Below are 15,363 nucleotides of genomic sequence, written 5' to 3' on the forward strand. Positions count from 1 at the left end.
GAGGCGCATTAAGCCCTTTGCACTTATCTTTTGCCTCTATCAGGCCAGTGGCTTCTGATGTTCATGTCCAAAAGTGTTACACAATATGGGCCTGATCCTGCAAATATTTTCTCATGGGAATAGTCCTTACTTAGGCAACTAGTCTCACATGTTGAACTGGGGACAGGTAATTTAATAATCCATTTAATGGTGTCAGATATTCTCCCCCCTATGCAGGGTACATTGGCTCCTTCTACTCCCCATCCCTCCTGCTCACTCTCCTGCCAGTTGTTCCCAAGGGAAAAACCTATGGTGCAGACCCTGCAGCCTACAGCTGCCACTGTGCCCAGACATCATGAAAGCAATGCAAAGATGGGGGTAAGGAGTTCTTTCTCCTTTCTGCACCCTGTGGGGCTGCGTAAGGATTGAGCACATATCTAGCCTACAGCTTGGTTTACTTTCCTGACCCACAAAAAGAACTGTCATGAATCAATAACAAGCTCCATTACAAGAATAGCCAACAGCTCACAGAGCTCTTTGGATAGTAGCCAGGTTTAGTACAACATTCAGATCAGTATACACACATCTGCCCATGCACCCCACACATTCTACTCTAGACATGTTCCTAGCAGAGTGGCAGATGATTATTTCTTCATTTTTACGGTGAATGTGTATTTCCGCTAGTCTAAGACTCCAAGGCTTTAATGATTTATGAACGCTCAAATTCTTGTATCTATCATGAGGTTCATTAAAAAGGATTTTTATTTCTAGGAGTATGAATGAGTTCTTTGTTGGCCATTTTAATAGGACTCTAAACGGCCTTGGATTTATCTTGCCCTAGTTTTCAAAATGTAACTGATCCAGAATAAATAAAGCTATCCAAAAACTAATACAGCACTTCCTTCACCCCTGGCAAAATCAGTGCCCAAACTTACCATGCCAGAAAATGGAGCTGATGAGACAAACATGCATCTGACAATATGAGAACACCTGAAAAATCTCAGATTTATTTTCTCTTGCTTTTTAAAGTCAGTCTTTAAAGAATAACTTTTTTGGGGGGGGAACAATAATAATTAATCTGTTACATACAGCAATTGATGCTAAAGAGTAACTGTTGGACACTTACTAGTATGTCCTGACATGGACAATCACAGCCACTACTTAACAGGCTGATCAGTAAAGTCTAGGTCATCGGCATGCGATCTAGTACATAGTATAGGGCAGTGCATTGGTGAACTGTTTCAAGAGCATCCCAAAGGAAAAAGTGAGAGTCAAGGAGCTGCAATCTCCCAGCTGGTCTCCCCGCTGCTCCAGGAAAGGAATACTCTGTGATAGGTATAGATCTGTCACAGCACACACACTCAGGTATGTCTACACTGCATTGTAAGCCCAGGGTTTGAGTTCAGGCTCAAATCTAACCCCCCTTCCGTCAACATACAGATTGCACTCACCCTGGGCTCAGACCCAGAATACCAGGACCCCACGAGGGTGGAAGTTCCAAGCCTGAGTCAAGCTGGGACCCAGGATTCAAGCCCTATTGCTTTGCTGTGTAGACACAGCCCCATTGGGCTCACACTCTAAGAGTCCACCAAAGCTATCCCACAATCCTAAGGACTGACTTTCTTTGTCCTCCGGACAGTCTAGTTTAGTGGACAGTCAGGTTTTATCATGCTGCACCATGAACAAAGGGATGGAATGGTTACATTTTGGGAGGGTGCTAGGAAGTCTGGGATATGGGTGGTTGGACTCAGGCATACATAATGCAGAGTAGACTCTGGAGCCCCAGATTGTGACCCACGGTTCAACAATTCCTAATCTGGGGTTTCAATGAGTGTAGACACTCAAGCCCTAGGTTAACAAACCCAGGGTCTGCTAACTTGATTCTACTAACCCTGGATTTACATTGCAGTGTAGACATACCCTCAAATGCTGGTGTAATTACACCACCAGGCATGTGGAAGGGGAGAAATCTAAGTTATGCCCTCTTCCCACTTTCTCCCAGCCTTTCCTGCACAGCTGCATAAAGGTGGGACGTAGCAGCACTGAAGAGCCTGCTTCTCCCTGCACGCAGGAAGTGGTGGTACAGTGCACCAGCACAAGATGGCCACAATTTGGCCCTGAGTGCTTGTCAAAACATTCTGATACAGTGAACATACTGAACAGGTTATTCATTAGCAGGATCTCTGGGATATCACAGCCAATGAAGTATTTGATACTGCATGATTTTTTAGAGATATGGATTTTAAACAGTTAAATTACATTATTTTAAAATAACTGAACCAATCCTGCAACTTAATTTATTTCTATCTTATTACCATTTTCATTTGAACAGGAAGAATTACCTCTAGCATAGCCTTGCCCATTCCCCTCCTTTTCACAGTTCCAGTTCCAGTTAGCTGCAAGTGCTGGGTAAGTTCCTGCACTTTTAGAAAAATAATTACACATTCGCCATATGGGTGGAAATTCAAAACAGTGATTTCTATTTATTCCATTCCCCTCCACCAATCAATGCAGTTTCATTCACTCCTAATAGGAAGGCAGAAAAAGAAGTCTCCAGAGCTGATGCTAATGTCCACCCGTACAGTGTTATGTTATCAGTCAGTAATAAAGATACTTTCATCAAGTTTTATGAGCCTGTCCAAAGCCAAATGAAGTCAGCAAGAGTCTTTCCATTGACTTCAGTGGGCTTTGGATCAGGACCTATGTGTTCAAAGTGCTGCACAGATATTAATCATCACATCACCCCTCTGTGCAGCAGGTAAATGTGAGCCCCTGACCCCAAACCACCTACTTATGACCTCCCATTCCCAGAAATTGAAAGCAAATTCTCCAGTCCACAGACACCCTCACCAACTCAAGAAGACTCATTATACTGAGCTTTGTGATCATTAGGTTTCTATCTATCTAGATATCTAAGGTACTTCTATGTACTTCTACCTATCTAGATATCTAAGGTACTTCTACAGGCAGGAATGTCTGTGAGGGGAGGGCTCCTGCCTCATACTGGGAATGAGGGGCAATCAACAGGTTATCTCAAGTGCTTATATACAAATGCACAAAGCCTTCATAACAAGCAGGGAGAACTGGAGGTCCTGGTGATGTCAAAGAACTATGACGTGATTGGAATAACAGAGACTTGGTGGGATAACTCACATGACTAGAGTACTGTCATGGATGGTTATAAACTGTTCAGGAAGGACAGGCAGGGCAGAAAAGGTGGGGGAGTAGCACTGTATGTAAGGGAGCAGTATGACTGCTCAGAGCTCCGGTATGAAACTGCAGAAAAACCTGAGTGTCTCTGGATTAAGTTTAGAAGTGTGTGCAACAAGAGTGATGTAGTGGTGGGAGTCTGCTATAGACCACCGGACCAGGGGGATGAGGTAGATGAGGCTTTCTTCCGGCAGCTCACGGAAGCTACTAGATCGCATGCCCTGATTCTCATGGGTGACTTTAATTTTCCTGATATCTGCTGGGAGAGCAATACAGCGGTGCATAGACAATCCAGGAAGTTTTTGGAAAGCGTAGGGGACAATTTCCTGGCGCAAGTGCTAGAGGAGCCAACTAGGGGGGCGCTTTTCTTGACCTGCTGCTCACAGACCGGGTAGAATTAGTGGGGGAAGCAAAAGTGGATGGGAATCTGGGAGGCAGTGACCATGAGTTGGTTGAGTTCAGGATCCTGACGCAGGGAAGAAAGGTAAGCAGCAGGATACGGACCCTGGACTTCAGGAAAGCAGACTTCGACTCCCTCAGGGAACGGATGGCCAGGATCCCCTGGGAGAATAACATGAGGGGGAAAGGAGTCCAGGAGAGCTGGCTGTATTTCAAGGAATCCCTGTTGAGGTTACAGGGACAAACCATCCCGATGAGTCGAAAGAATAGTAAATATGGCAGGCGACGAGCTTGGCTTAATGGTGAAATCCTAGCGGATCTTAAACATAAAAAAGAAGCTTACAAGAAGTGGAAGGTTGGACATATGACAAGGGCAGAGTATAAAAATATTGCTCGGGCATGTAGGAATGATATCAGGAGGGCCAAATCGCACCTGGAGCTGCAGCTAGCCAGAGATGTCAAGAGTAACAAGAAGGGTTTCTTCAGGTATGTTGGCAACAAGAAGAAAGCCAAGGAAAGTGTGGGCCCCTTGATGAATGAGGGAGGCAACCTAGTGACAGAGGATGTGGAAAAAGCTAATGTACTCAATGCTTTTTTTGCCTCTGTTTTCACTAACAAGGTCAGCTCCCAGACTGCTGCGCTGGGCATCACAAAATGGGGAAGAGATAGCCAGCCCTCTGTGGAGATAGAGGTGGTTAGGGACTATTTAGAAAAGCTGGACGTGCACAAGTCCATGGGGCCGGACGAGTTGCATCCGAGAGTGCTAAAGGAATTGGCGGCTGTGATTGCAGAGCCATTGGCCATTATCTTTGAAAACTCGTGGCGAACGGGGGAAGTCCTGGATGACTGGAAAAAGGCTAATGTAGTGCCAATCTTTAAAAAAGGGAAGAAGGAGGATCCTGGGAACTACAGGCCAGTCAGCCTCAGCTCAGTCCCTGGAAAAATCATGGAGCAGGTCCTCAAAGAATCAATCCTGAAGCACTTGCATGAAAGGAAAGTGATCAGGAACAGCCAGCATGGATTCACCAAGGGAAGGTCATGCCTGACTAATCTAATTGCCTTTTATGATGAGATTACTGGTTCTGTGGATGAAGGGAAAGCAGTGGATGTATTGTTTCTTGACTTTAGCAAAGCTTTTGACACGGTCTCCCACAGTATTCTTGTCAGCAAGTTAAGGAAGTATGGGCTGGATGAATGCACTATAAGGTGGGTAGAAAGCTGGCTAGATTGTCGGGCTCAACGGGTAGTGATCAATGGCTCCATGTCTAGTTGGCAGCCGGTATCAAGTGGAGTGCCCCACGGGTCGGTCCTGGGGCTGGTTTTGTTCAATATCTTCATAAATGATCTGGAGGATGGTGTGGATTGCACTCCCAGCAAATTTGCGGATTATACTAAACTGGGAGGAGTGGTAGATACGCTGGAGGGGAGGGATAGGATACAGAAGGACCTAGACAAATTGGAGGATTGGGCCAAAAGAAATCTGATGAGGTTCAATAAGGATAAGTGCAGGGTCCTGCACTTAGGATGGAAGAATCCAATGCACAGCTACAGACTAGGGACCGAATGGCTAGGCAGCAGTTCTGCGGAAAAGGACCTAGGGGTGACAGTGGACGAGAAGCTGGATATGAGTCAGCAGTGTGCCCTTGTTGCCAAGAAGGCCAATGGCTTTTTGGGATGTATAAGTAGGGACATAGCGAGCAGATCGAGGGACGTGATCGTTCCCCTCTATTCGACATTGGTGAGGCCTCATCTGGAGTATTGTGTCCAGTTTTGGGCCCCACACTACAAGAAGGATGTGGATAAATTGGAGAGAGTCCAGCGAAGGGCAACAAAAATGATTAGGGGTCTAGAAGACATGACTTATGAGGAGAGGCTGAGGGAGCTGGGATTGTTTAGCCTGCGGAAGAGAAGAATGAGGGGGGATTTGATAGCTGCTTTCAACTACCTGAAAGGGGGTTCCAAAGAGGATGGCTCTAGACTGTTCTCAATGGTAGCAGATGACAGAACGAGGAGTAATGGTCTCAAGTTGCAGTGGGGGAGGTTTAGATTGGATATTAGGAAAAACTTTTTCACTAAGAGGGTGGTGAAACACTGGAATGCGTTACCTAGGGAGGTGGTAGAATCTCCTTCCTTAGAGGTTTTTAAGGTCAGGCTTGACAAAGCCCTGGCTGGGATGATTTAACTGGGAATTGGTCCTGCTTCAAGCAGGGGGTTGGACTAGATGACCTTCGGGGTCCCTTCCAACCCTGATATTCTATGATTCTATGATTCTATGTGCCCCATTATCATCGTACAGTATCTGAACCCCTCTGTCTTTATTTATCCTCACAGCATCCCTATGAGGTAGGCCAGTGCTATTATTGCCACTGAACTAAGGCACAGAGAGACTAAGTAACTTGCCCACGGTCACACAGGACATCTCTTCTGGAGCAGGAAACCTCCTGCATTCCAGATTAGCACCCTAACCACTGGACCATCCTTCCTCTTTACTGGGGGGTAGGAGAGTTTATTTTACTCATTTTCAGTGTTGAGTTTTGGCTCTTATAATACCAGGTAACTTCTTAGACCAATTGTTTTTTATAGGTTTACTTGAAAAGTGAAAGAAAAATACTCATACAAACTTTTTTAGCACATCTCATTTACTGTTTGCATCCTAAGCCCACATACCAAAAGGCCGCATGCCATGCAGTTGCTATGTGCAATCAAGAAGTGAACTGCAGGCAGGATACTGGGATTTACAGCAGACACCATAAACAGGATGTAAATTTCACTGTAAGTCCCCTGATAGGAACTTTTCCATTTTTAAAAGTGACTCGTGCAAAACAGAGCCAGTGTTGTTTAATGGACTCTTTCCTATTCTAGTTAAAATCCAGAATCCCTAGTTGTAATAAAACAGCAATCTGGACAGACCAGGGATTAGGTTAGACCCCAGAGGATTACCATCTAGGAATTCCCAGTTTGAGCAATCTCTGGAATACCAAGTCCACCTGACAGGTACATACTCATGCAAGTAAAATAAAGGAGATGCAGATAAGCAGAAGGCAATTTTGGAAAGACGCATGTACTCTAATATAAAATGCAGAAAAAATTATCCACTTATCACTATTTGTGAGGTTTCAAGTAAACAGAAAACACACTGTTATTCTTTCTTCCTAATCATTCAGGGACTATTCAACACATTTGAATTAAATTAAATCATTGCAATATGTTAAATTATTAAACACACCTAAAATAGTTTCTGCTCTCATCCTCTTATATCATCATCCTTTTGGGTACCATCAAATATTAATATATACATGTCAATAAATAAAGAAAACAACTGAGCACCTACTCTGCTAATGAATTGTTGAAAGGCTACATCCATGCATTTGGTATTTAGCTCCAAAATGTAACAGGCTGAAAACCTGCTTTTTTTTTTTCCAACCCTCTCATCCTCCCTAAACTATTTGTATAGTGGAATTTTGGGGTCACACTGATGCTATGACACCCAACATGATGCAACCTACTAAAAAGAACACATTACTCCCGTTTATGCAAATTTGCCACCACCAATCAACTCTACAAATAAAAAAAAAATTGTAACTTGTACACTCCGCTGGCCATACACCATCATTTTAATCCTTTTCTATATTCCATGAAAAGGATAGAGCAGCGTATAACTGGAGAACTCAACAGCATATTTCATATTCAGACATATCCTGTCTTTATTTCTATTATCAACACAGAATCACAGGGTTAAGTGGCCCTCAAATGCATTAAGAAGGGGAATTACGCTCCAGTGCTGGTGTTCAAATTGGCTCAGCAAGCACGGAAAGTAAATTCTGTATCCTGCCTAGGCTTGTTCAGCAGGGAGCTCACACCTACCACCCCTGTGCATCCAGGCTTTCCTGACAGGAATTAGTATTGGAAAAGGTGAGCTGGGGAAAGGACCAGGTGTGTCCTTTGGGACACTTACCAACCCATCCTAACCTGCATCAAAGAAATGAATAAAATGTCCTGCTGCAAATAGAGAAAAGCTTCTAATCAGCTCCAGATACTAGCCCAGCTGCCATATCTTACTGCTCACCTCCACCACACATACACCTCTGCCCTCACACCCTCTCCTCATTTCAAGGTAACTTCTGGATTACATGAGAGCTGCTTCGCCCAGTAGCTCCCAAACCTTTTACCATCGGGCCCTGCTTGTATCAAAGGAAATGAGCCCAGGCCGCCCCTCCCCATGTACTAGAGACATTTGCATATAATCGTATATCGGCCTTTTGTGGCATACCTGGGTACTAAAGGGCATTGAGCAACTAAAGGCCGCAGCACAGCTCAGCAAGAGAGAGGAGCTGGTTTCTATGCCCACAGCTTGTCTAGAGAGGACAAAAGTGACCCAAACTGAAACCTGAGAGCAGCCTGTAAGTTCCTCCATGGGACCAGGCCTCCAGCAGAACATCTACTGGGAGGGGGCTAGGCAGCAGACTGCCCCTTGCACCACCCTGCCAACAAAGCACGGGGGCAACTGGCTGCTGCCTCCTCCCTCACTGGTATCACACTGGTTGGGCATCTGCAAGGAGGATGCGAGGAGAGCAGAGGAAAGACAGCCCCTGCTGTCAGTGGAATGGCACCTGGCAGCCAGGAGCAGTCACTGCAGAGGAACATCTGCTCAGCCCTTGCAGCTGTGCTGAGTGCATGGGAGAACCCTTAGCTGAAGCTGGAAGAAGGAAACACAGAAATCTAACACAAAATCCCAGGCAGCCATCTTTAGTTATAAGAGTGTAAATAAACAAGTGAAGCAAGAGTTTTAGGTCCCACCGAAACACTGCACAGGAGGCCAGGCCCCACAGTTTGCGACTGTCTGATTTAGGCACCGTGTATAAATACAATAGAGGCAATATCCTTTTAACTAATGCATCATGTATTGGGCATGATCTCCAATACACTCTGCCCAGGCAGGAGCAGCCCCTCATTTATTAAACACTTCCTACATGAATGATAAATATTGTAAACATATACCCAGTCAGTACAATGGGTCCAGTTCCAGACTTGGCTGCATCCCCTTTAAGTGGCTATGCAGAGCCACCACACATTAGAGCAGTCTCGGAGGCTGCTCTAAGGTATGCTGCATGCCACATCGGACCCTGCAGCAGTAGAGCATATTGGAGGTGTACAGCATTGACAAATCTTGTGATTTTACTAAGAGTCTCTCAAGAGTTGGTGTCTTAAAACCCCAGCTGCTGGAGTCTTGTGATTACATACAAATCTCAGCTTTCATTTAAAAAATAAATAAATAAGTAAAACTTTTTAGCCCTCCCATGGTTGTGGAGTAAAGCTTGAAAACATGACACTCTAAAGACCAAAAAACAGAGAGCAAAAATATGATTTATGAGATTTTTAAAATCTCATGATTTTGGAGCAGGATTTGTGAATGCTTGGGACTGGCCATACTGGGTGTAAGGTCACCTTTGCACCATCCTTCCCACTCTCCTCACCTCCTGTGTTGTACCTAGAATCTGATCCAACATTTTCAAGCTTTATTAAACTTAATTTATATCTTCTTAAACTATCTAACTACAAAGACTGACTCACTATGAACCAAGTTACCTTTCTTCCTTTTACATATAGTTTTCTTTTACCATGTCTTTTCTTCTGTGGTCAAGTATGACAATTTTAGGGGAAGTTGCCACACCTTGAACAGTTTTCCTTTCTAAAAGTTCAGTAGCTAATGCAGTGAATGCAGAATGCTGATATTAATTTAACAAATTAATATTAACATTAATTTAAACAAAAGTTCGTATTATAATCTTGATGGCCATGGGGTGTGACAACCTGTAATTTTAATATTTCAAAATCTTTTTGTAGCTCTGCATGTTGTATATCACAGAGTTCTCATAAAACACATAAAAACCATCACTCAGTGGAGCTACACTGATTTTATACCAGCTGATTATTATGTATTTGTATTGTGGTAATACCTAGAAGTCCAAGTCGCAGACCAGAACCCTATTACACGAAGCACTGTAAAAACACAGAACAAAAAGATGGTCGCTGCCCCATTAAGTTTACAATCTAAAATGAATTGCTCATCTAATCTAAACTGAGAATTTGGTCCTTACATATATTAGTAGAATGGTTAAATATTCCTTTGACACTATTAGAACTATTACTTGGCTGAGACCAAGACTGACTGAAAAAATTATTGACTTTGTCCCTATAGCAACCAGATTAGATCAATGTTTTGATGTCCTTGGATGCCTTCCAGGTAAAGTAATGTACTGACTTCTGAATGTATTATCAAGGCTAGTCACCCAGACTACATGCCTGCTCAGTTTTTTTTTCTTTTTCCAAAACTAAAAGATACACACTAGTTTCTTTTAACCTGTGCATTATACAAAAGTGAACATAAATCACACAGTTAAGAATTAAGATTTTCAAAAACAACATCCTAATGACAGACTTCTAAGTCCATATTTAAGCATCTAAATAAGTGATCTGATTTTCAGAAAGTACTGAGCCCTCACGCTCTGAAAATGAGCCCTCTCTAAGGTGTCTCAAGCTGAGTACCCAAAAACTGACAAACACAAAATCTCCAGACACTTTGAAAATCTTACTTCTACAAGCTTAACTTTAGGCTTCTATTTCTGAAAAACTCTTAGCTTTAGTGTTTGCTCTTGAATTTCCCTGTTATTCCCACTTGCCATCTGTTACTGAGGATCTACTGATTTCAAGGCTAGTGGTTTCTGTCTACTATCTTAAGAAATATGTCTTTAGTGCTTCTAAGCATATATTTCCAGTTCTGTAATTCTGCCCCAAAGGTTCTACCAGGGTCTCACTTCTTAGTCCGTTGATGTATTCTGACTGTAATGAAGTCAAGTGCAAAAGGAAAAGATATCAGTTAGAAAGAAGTTTAGCTTTAGATCATTGTAAATAGTAATTAATTACAATTCATAGCTCAAGAAACATTTGTGCAGATCAGGATGACAGAAGACACTTTGCAGATTCGTTTTTTGCACCAGATTCATCTGTCTTCAATGTTTTCCCTCAAATAAATCAAAGAGTAACTTCACCATAACTGAGCCATTGTGAAATCCTTTTACAGGCGGTGATGCAGCCCGTTTCCCCCTACAGCAGACAAAAAACTGAAAAATCAGCTTTGTAATGGACTTGATCCTGAAATCAAGATCAGTTTTTGCATGCAGAAAGACTGTAGGATTGGCTATCAAAGAAACCAAGCAAGGAAACATAGCATACCATAAACATTTAAACAAAACTCCCTATTAATGTGCAAGACAAGTACTGCTATTTCAAAAACACATTCCAAAATTTATCCAGGGAGACAAGTTTAGGGGGAAAGAAATTCTTCTCAGTCCTGCACACTCCAACAAATGGTTAAGGAACCTTTAGCTTTATCATTTTTAGAGCCCAATTCTGCCTCCCTTACTCAGATTGACCAGCACCTTATGACTCAAGTAGTCCCAATGAAATAAAGGGGACTGCTTGCTTTGTAGTGTGTGACTCAGTGTGAGTGAGGGGGGCAGAATCTGGTCTTTAATGAGTTTGTGGGGATGCCAGAGAGATTTTATGCTCATTGAGGCCCTGAAATATATATCCACAGGGGACGGAGACAAGAAATAAGAAGAAAATGCAGCAAGACTAAAGTATTATCTAAAGCAAAGACTCTTTAGTGCTTTCCACTAATAGCACATAAAAATTAGGCAAGCAAAGGTATTTTTTAATTTGCAGAGATACATAATAAATTATAGGAATTGTGTAACCCTTTAATATTTTCCTTGACAATTGTTTACAGTAACATGTGTTCAGCTACAGAAAACATAAGAAACTGTGAGAAAATCTGTTCCAAAAAAGGCAATGACTCTGTAAATACCATGAAGAAAAGCTCAGTACTATGTTTCACTTTCCATTTGAAAAGCCTCTGGCGAGATATTTACAGAAGTCTGTGTACAGTACAGAAATAAATTAACTATATCTGATACTATTTTTATGTTTCATTGGATTTCAGATTTTCACTCAACTTACTCACAGCCACAGACATTTGTCAAAAACTGTCATGAAAAGTTACATGAAACTTGCGTAACTTACCGTGCAGTGAAATCTGAAGATCATCTATTTCCGTGGAAGATTGCTCCTCAGCTGATGGAGATGATTTCTTGCATGCCATATTAAACTCCTTGAAGATTGTATCATTCCCACATTATTTCATCTGACAAACTGAAATGAGAAAGAAAAAGAAAAGTTAGGAGATCAGCACCTCTGTGTTTTCATTAAGAACTGGTGCTCTTAAATGCTATAGTCTGATAGGAGATATGCTTTATTCTTTTTCCTGCTAAGGTGTTTCCTTAGCTTATGTAGAACAAAGTGACTACGCCTACTTTTTGAATCATAAAGTTATTGTCCTTTGGCTTTATTCAGGTTATTTCTAATGGCTGGCTGAACTCCAGAATTCAAATCATGGATTCAAATGTGTCTTGTCATAAAAAGGAAAGCACTGCAATTAGAAAGATTCAAAACACTGTAGGCTTTTTGTAGGAAATCAGGTTGACAAAGGCTCATGTACATTTGTTACAGACTAACCCAAAAGGTTTTCTTTAAATCTTTATATTTTACAGACTTCCTTTCCTGCTTGATAATTGTTAGAACAGACTGAAAACAATAGCAGCTGAGCTTGCAAAGACTACACAATTAAAGTGTAACAAAAAAGGTGATGGTTGACATAACAGAACAATCATTCTTGCTGTTCCTATCTGTATCTTAGCTACCCCCTTCTCCCACAAAGTCTATTTCTCACAAAGGAGTTTTATTTTCTAGCGCTCGTTTTTTCCCTTCTGTGGATGCCTCCCCCATCTCTAATGCCATCTTAGAGAACAATATACAGTATCCTTTTTAAAAAACATAGTGTTATGTATGTGACTCTAGTAACTACATTGTTTAACCTGACAGTGGGAGAAAAACTGGCCTCTCAAATACAGACTGATATTTTTATCAAAAAGTTAAAAAATTAAATAAAGTCAAACAGGTCTGTTCTTAAACTCTGTTCACAAACAACAGTACATTTTCAGCATCAAGTATAACGAGTGGCATTCCCAATTCTTATTATTTATTAATATTTAGTTTTGTGTATCTAAACTCCTAATCACGATGCTGAAAATTAACCTCTCCTTTCTGTGTTTATTTGGTTCGAACAAAAGGCTAACATTTAAGACTGCGAAACACTGAAAAAACATTCTGCCTTTCTTTCCTACATATATAGGTGCTGGAACTATGGGTGCAGGGGGTGCTGCAGCACCCCCTGGCTTGAAGTGGTTTCCGTTATATACAGGGTTTACAGTTTGGTTCAGTGGCTCTCAGCACCCCCACTACACAAATTGTTTCAGCACCCCAGCCTACAGAATCTTAAAAGAATGTTCAATCAAGAAGAAAGCTTGCTCCTAGTTTTCAGTGTTCCTTTAAGAGTGAACACCAAACTTCTAAAAACGAAACAGTTGAAATCCCCAAACAATGAGAGGATACGTATATACTGAATACCAATGTTTCCTGTCTTCCATGGGCCTATTTCATGAGGTGACACTACACTAAAAGCCAAAACCTGTTCATCTGACTCATATGACATTGAAGTCAATGCGCTTGTGAACATGCGGAGTAGGATTTGGCCCTAAAGTTCTACGGTGATTATTTTTCCAATGTATTTAAAAGACAAAAGGTGTTTATGGAAGTCTCAATAAAAATCAAGACATTTTAAATGTTAAAGAGAAAGTGTAATGCAGCGGATAGTGCCCTAGACTGGGAGCAAGTAGACCTGGGTTCTATTCCCAGCTGTGCCACTAACCTGCTGTGACACACATCATGTCACACTCTGTGCCTCAGTTTCCCCTTCCACCCTTTATCTCTCTTGTCTATTTAGACTGTAAACTCTTGAGGGCAAAAAACTCTCTTACTATGTGCTCTCTAATCTCAGGTGGTGTCTCTAGGTATTACTATAGTACACATAAATTAATCATAATAATTTTAACCAACCTATACTGTACTTGGATTTATTACATATCCAAAATGAAAACCCAGTGCAATATCTGCCTCATAAATTTAGGGCTAGATTGCAACCTTCTTACTCACATGGAGTAGCATCTGACACCAAAAATAGTACCTTTGACTTCAGTGGGACTTCACTCAAAGTAAGATACTATTCAGTGTGAGTAACTGTATTATATCTAGCCTTAATAAATCTACTGCACACACTAGGTTAATAAGATTGATTGCTATTGCTTTCCTGTTCCTATTAAATATTTCCTTTTTTATTCTACATTTACACTGATCCTTTTATTGGATAACTATCTGACACAATTATGTGTAGCAGTTCCTTATAACAGAATGTATTAAAGGGTAATTATGTAAAAACTATGTTTTAAAAAAAATTAAAAGCTTTTGAATGGCAGTGTGCCATTTCAGTATGGATAGAAACCTCAGTTGAAGAAATTACCTTTGCCTTTCCATCTTGCTTGAAAGTTCAGGAAAGCATTTAAGCTTCTGTAAGTATTGCCAATCCCATGAGCTCAAAAAATCGTGAGTCAAACTCAGAAAAATCATGGGACTATCTTCAAAATCATGAGAGATAGCAACACTGTTTTAACTCCCATGTCCCCAGTGAGACTTACATACATGCTTTACTTCAAGAGAGATGACCAGATAACGGTGCTTTCTTAAATAGCCTTTATGACTACATTCTAGACTCTGAAGAAAGGAGAGTCTGAGATAGATTTAGAGGCTTCACCAGTGGAGATTTCAGAGCTTTAAGTGTATAATTTGTATCACTGCATTTTGTGAGTATATTTTTATTTACTCCAGAGACAGTCATGATATTTAATTTTATGAAAAAAAAAGAAGTTACCAAATGTAGAATCCATATGATTTATAGTGGAGATGATGCTATTCTCAGCAAAATCTGTGTAATTATGCGTTATAATTACAAATTAATTTATCAGTTTAATAATGTGTGTTTGCAGTAATTACACAGGTTACCTGTGTAACATTGTGCACTTCGACTGAGTCTTCCTATGGGACCCAATCCTAAAAATCCTGAGCTCACACAGTGGAGCTCAGAGATAGCCAAAAGTGAAATAAGGGCCACAAACCCATGCAGCCAAGCTACAACCTGCTGGGTATGGGTGTAGAGTGGATGACAAAGCCCTCTGAGCCACAGCTGTATTGGTTCTCTCCTTTGTGGATCCATGCCCCCAATATGCCCCTTTCCCCGCACCTTGCAGGGTCAAGATCCACAGCAGAGTTCTTCCCATGTGGAAGTGACCATGGTACCATCCAGCACACAGGGTTTCTACTGCGTTTGGTCCAAATGTGCACGTTTGTGATCTCAGGATTAGCACCATGGTTATTAAATAACTGGAAAACAATCCTGCCTCAAGTGAGCCTGAGAACGTTCTGTTGTTGCTGTTATAATTTGGATGCATTGTTTGAGCCTGATATTTCTATACCCAGTAGGTATGTTTCACTTGTCATATGCTACATGCAGATTTCCAAATCTGGGACTGATGTGGATTTAAAATCATTGGGATAATGGAAGTAAATGACCCAGCTCCTAAAAACTTAGGTCTTATCTACACAGGGAAATTTACTAGCATAACTATACCAGTATAATTACATTGCCAGTAAATTTCCCCATCTAGACAAGTTCTAATTAGATTAGAACTCATACACAGACGATTATATTGCAAAGTTGTGGGTAATATTCTTACTCTCTGCTTGTTTATTTATAAGCAACTATTT

The 15,363-nt window shown here is 41.3% G+C and overlaps 1 protein-coding gene across 1 annotated transcript in view; it reads right to left on the bottom strand.

The window, feature by feature from the left end:
• SYNE2 (spectrin repeat containing nuclear envelope protein 2) overlaps positions 1-15,363 on the bottom strand; it is a 272,335-nt gene that overhangs the window by 236,426 nt on the left and 20,546 nt on the right. The window contains exon 2 of the mRNA XM_084632047.1: positions 11,671-11,799. Within this exon, the coding sequence (XP_084488173.1) occupies positions 11,671-11,749 (79 nt within the window). The 5' untranslated portion in view covers positions 11,750-11,799. The remainder of the gene's footprint in view (positions 1-11,670; positions 11,800-15,363) is intronic.

The sequence above is a fragment of the Lepidochelys olivacea genome (genome assembly GCF_965140295.1).
Source record: "Lepidochelys olivacea isolate rLepOli2 genome assembly, chromosome: 6".
Taxonomy (NCBI): domain Eukaryota; kingdom Metazoa; phylum Chordata; order Testudines; family Cheloniidae; genus Lepidochelys; species Lepidochelys olivacea.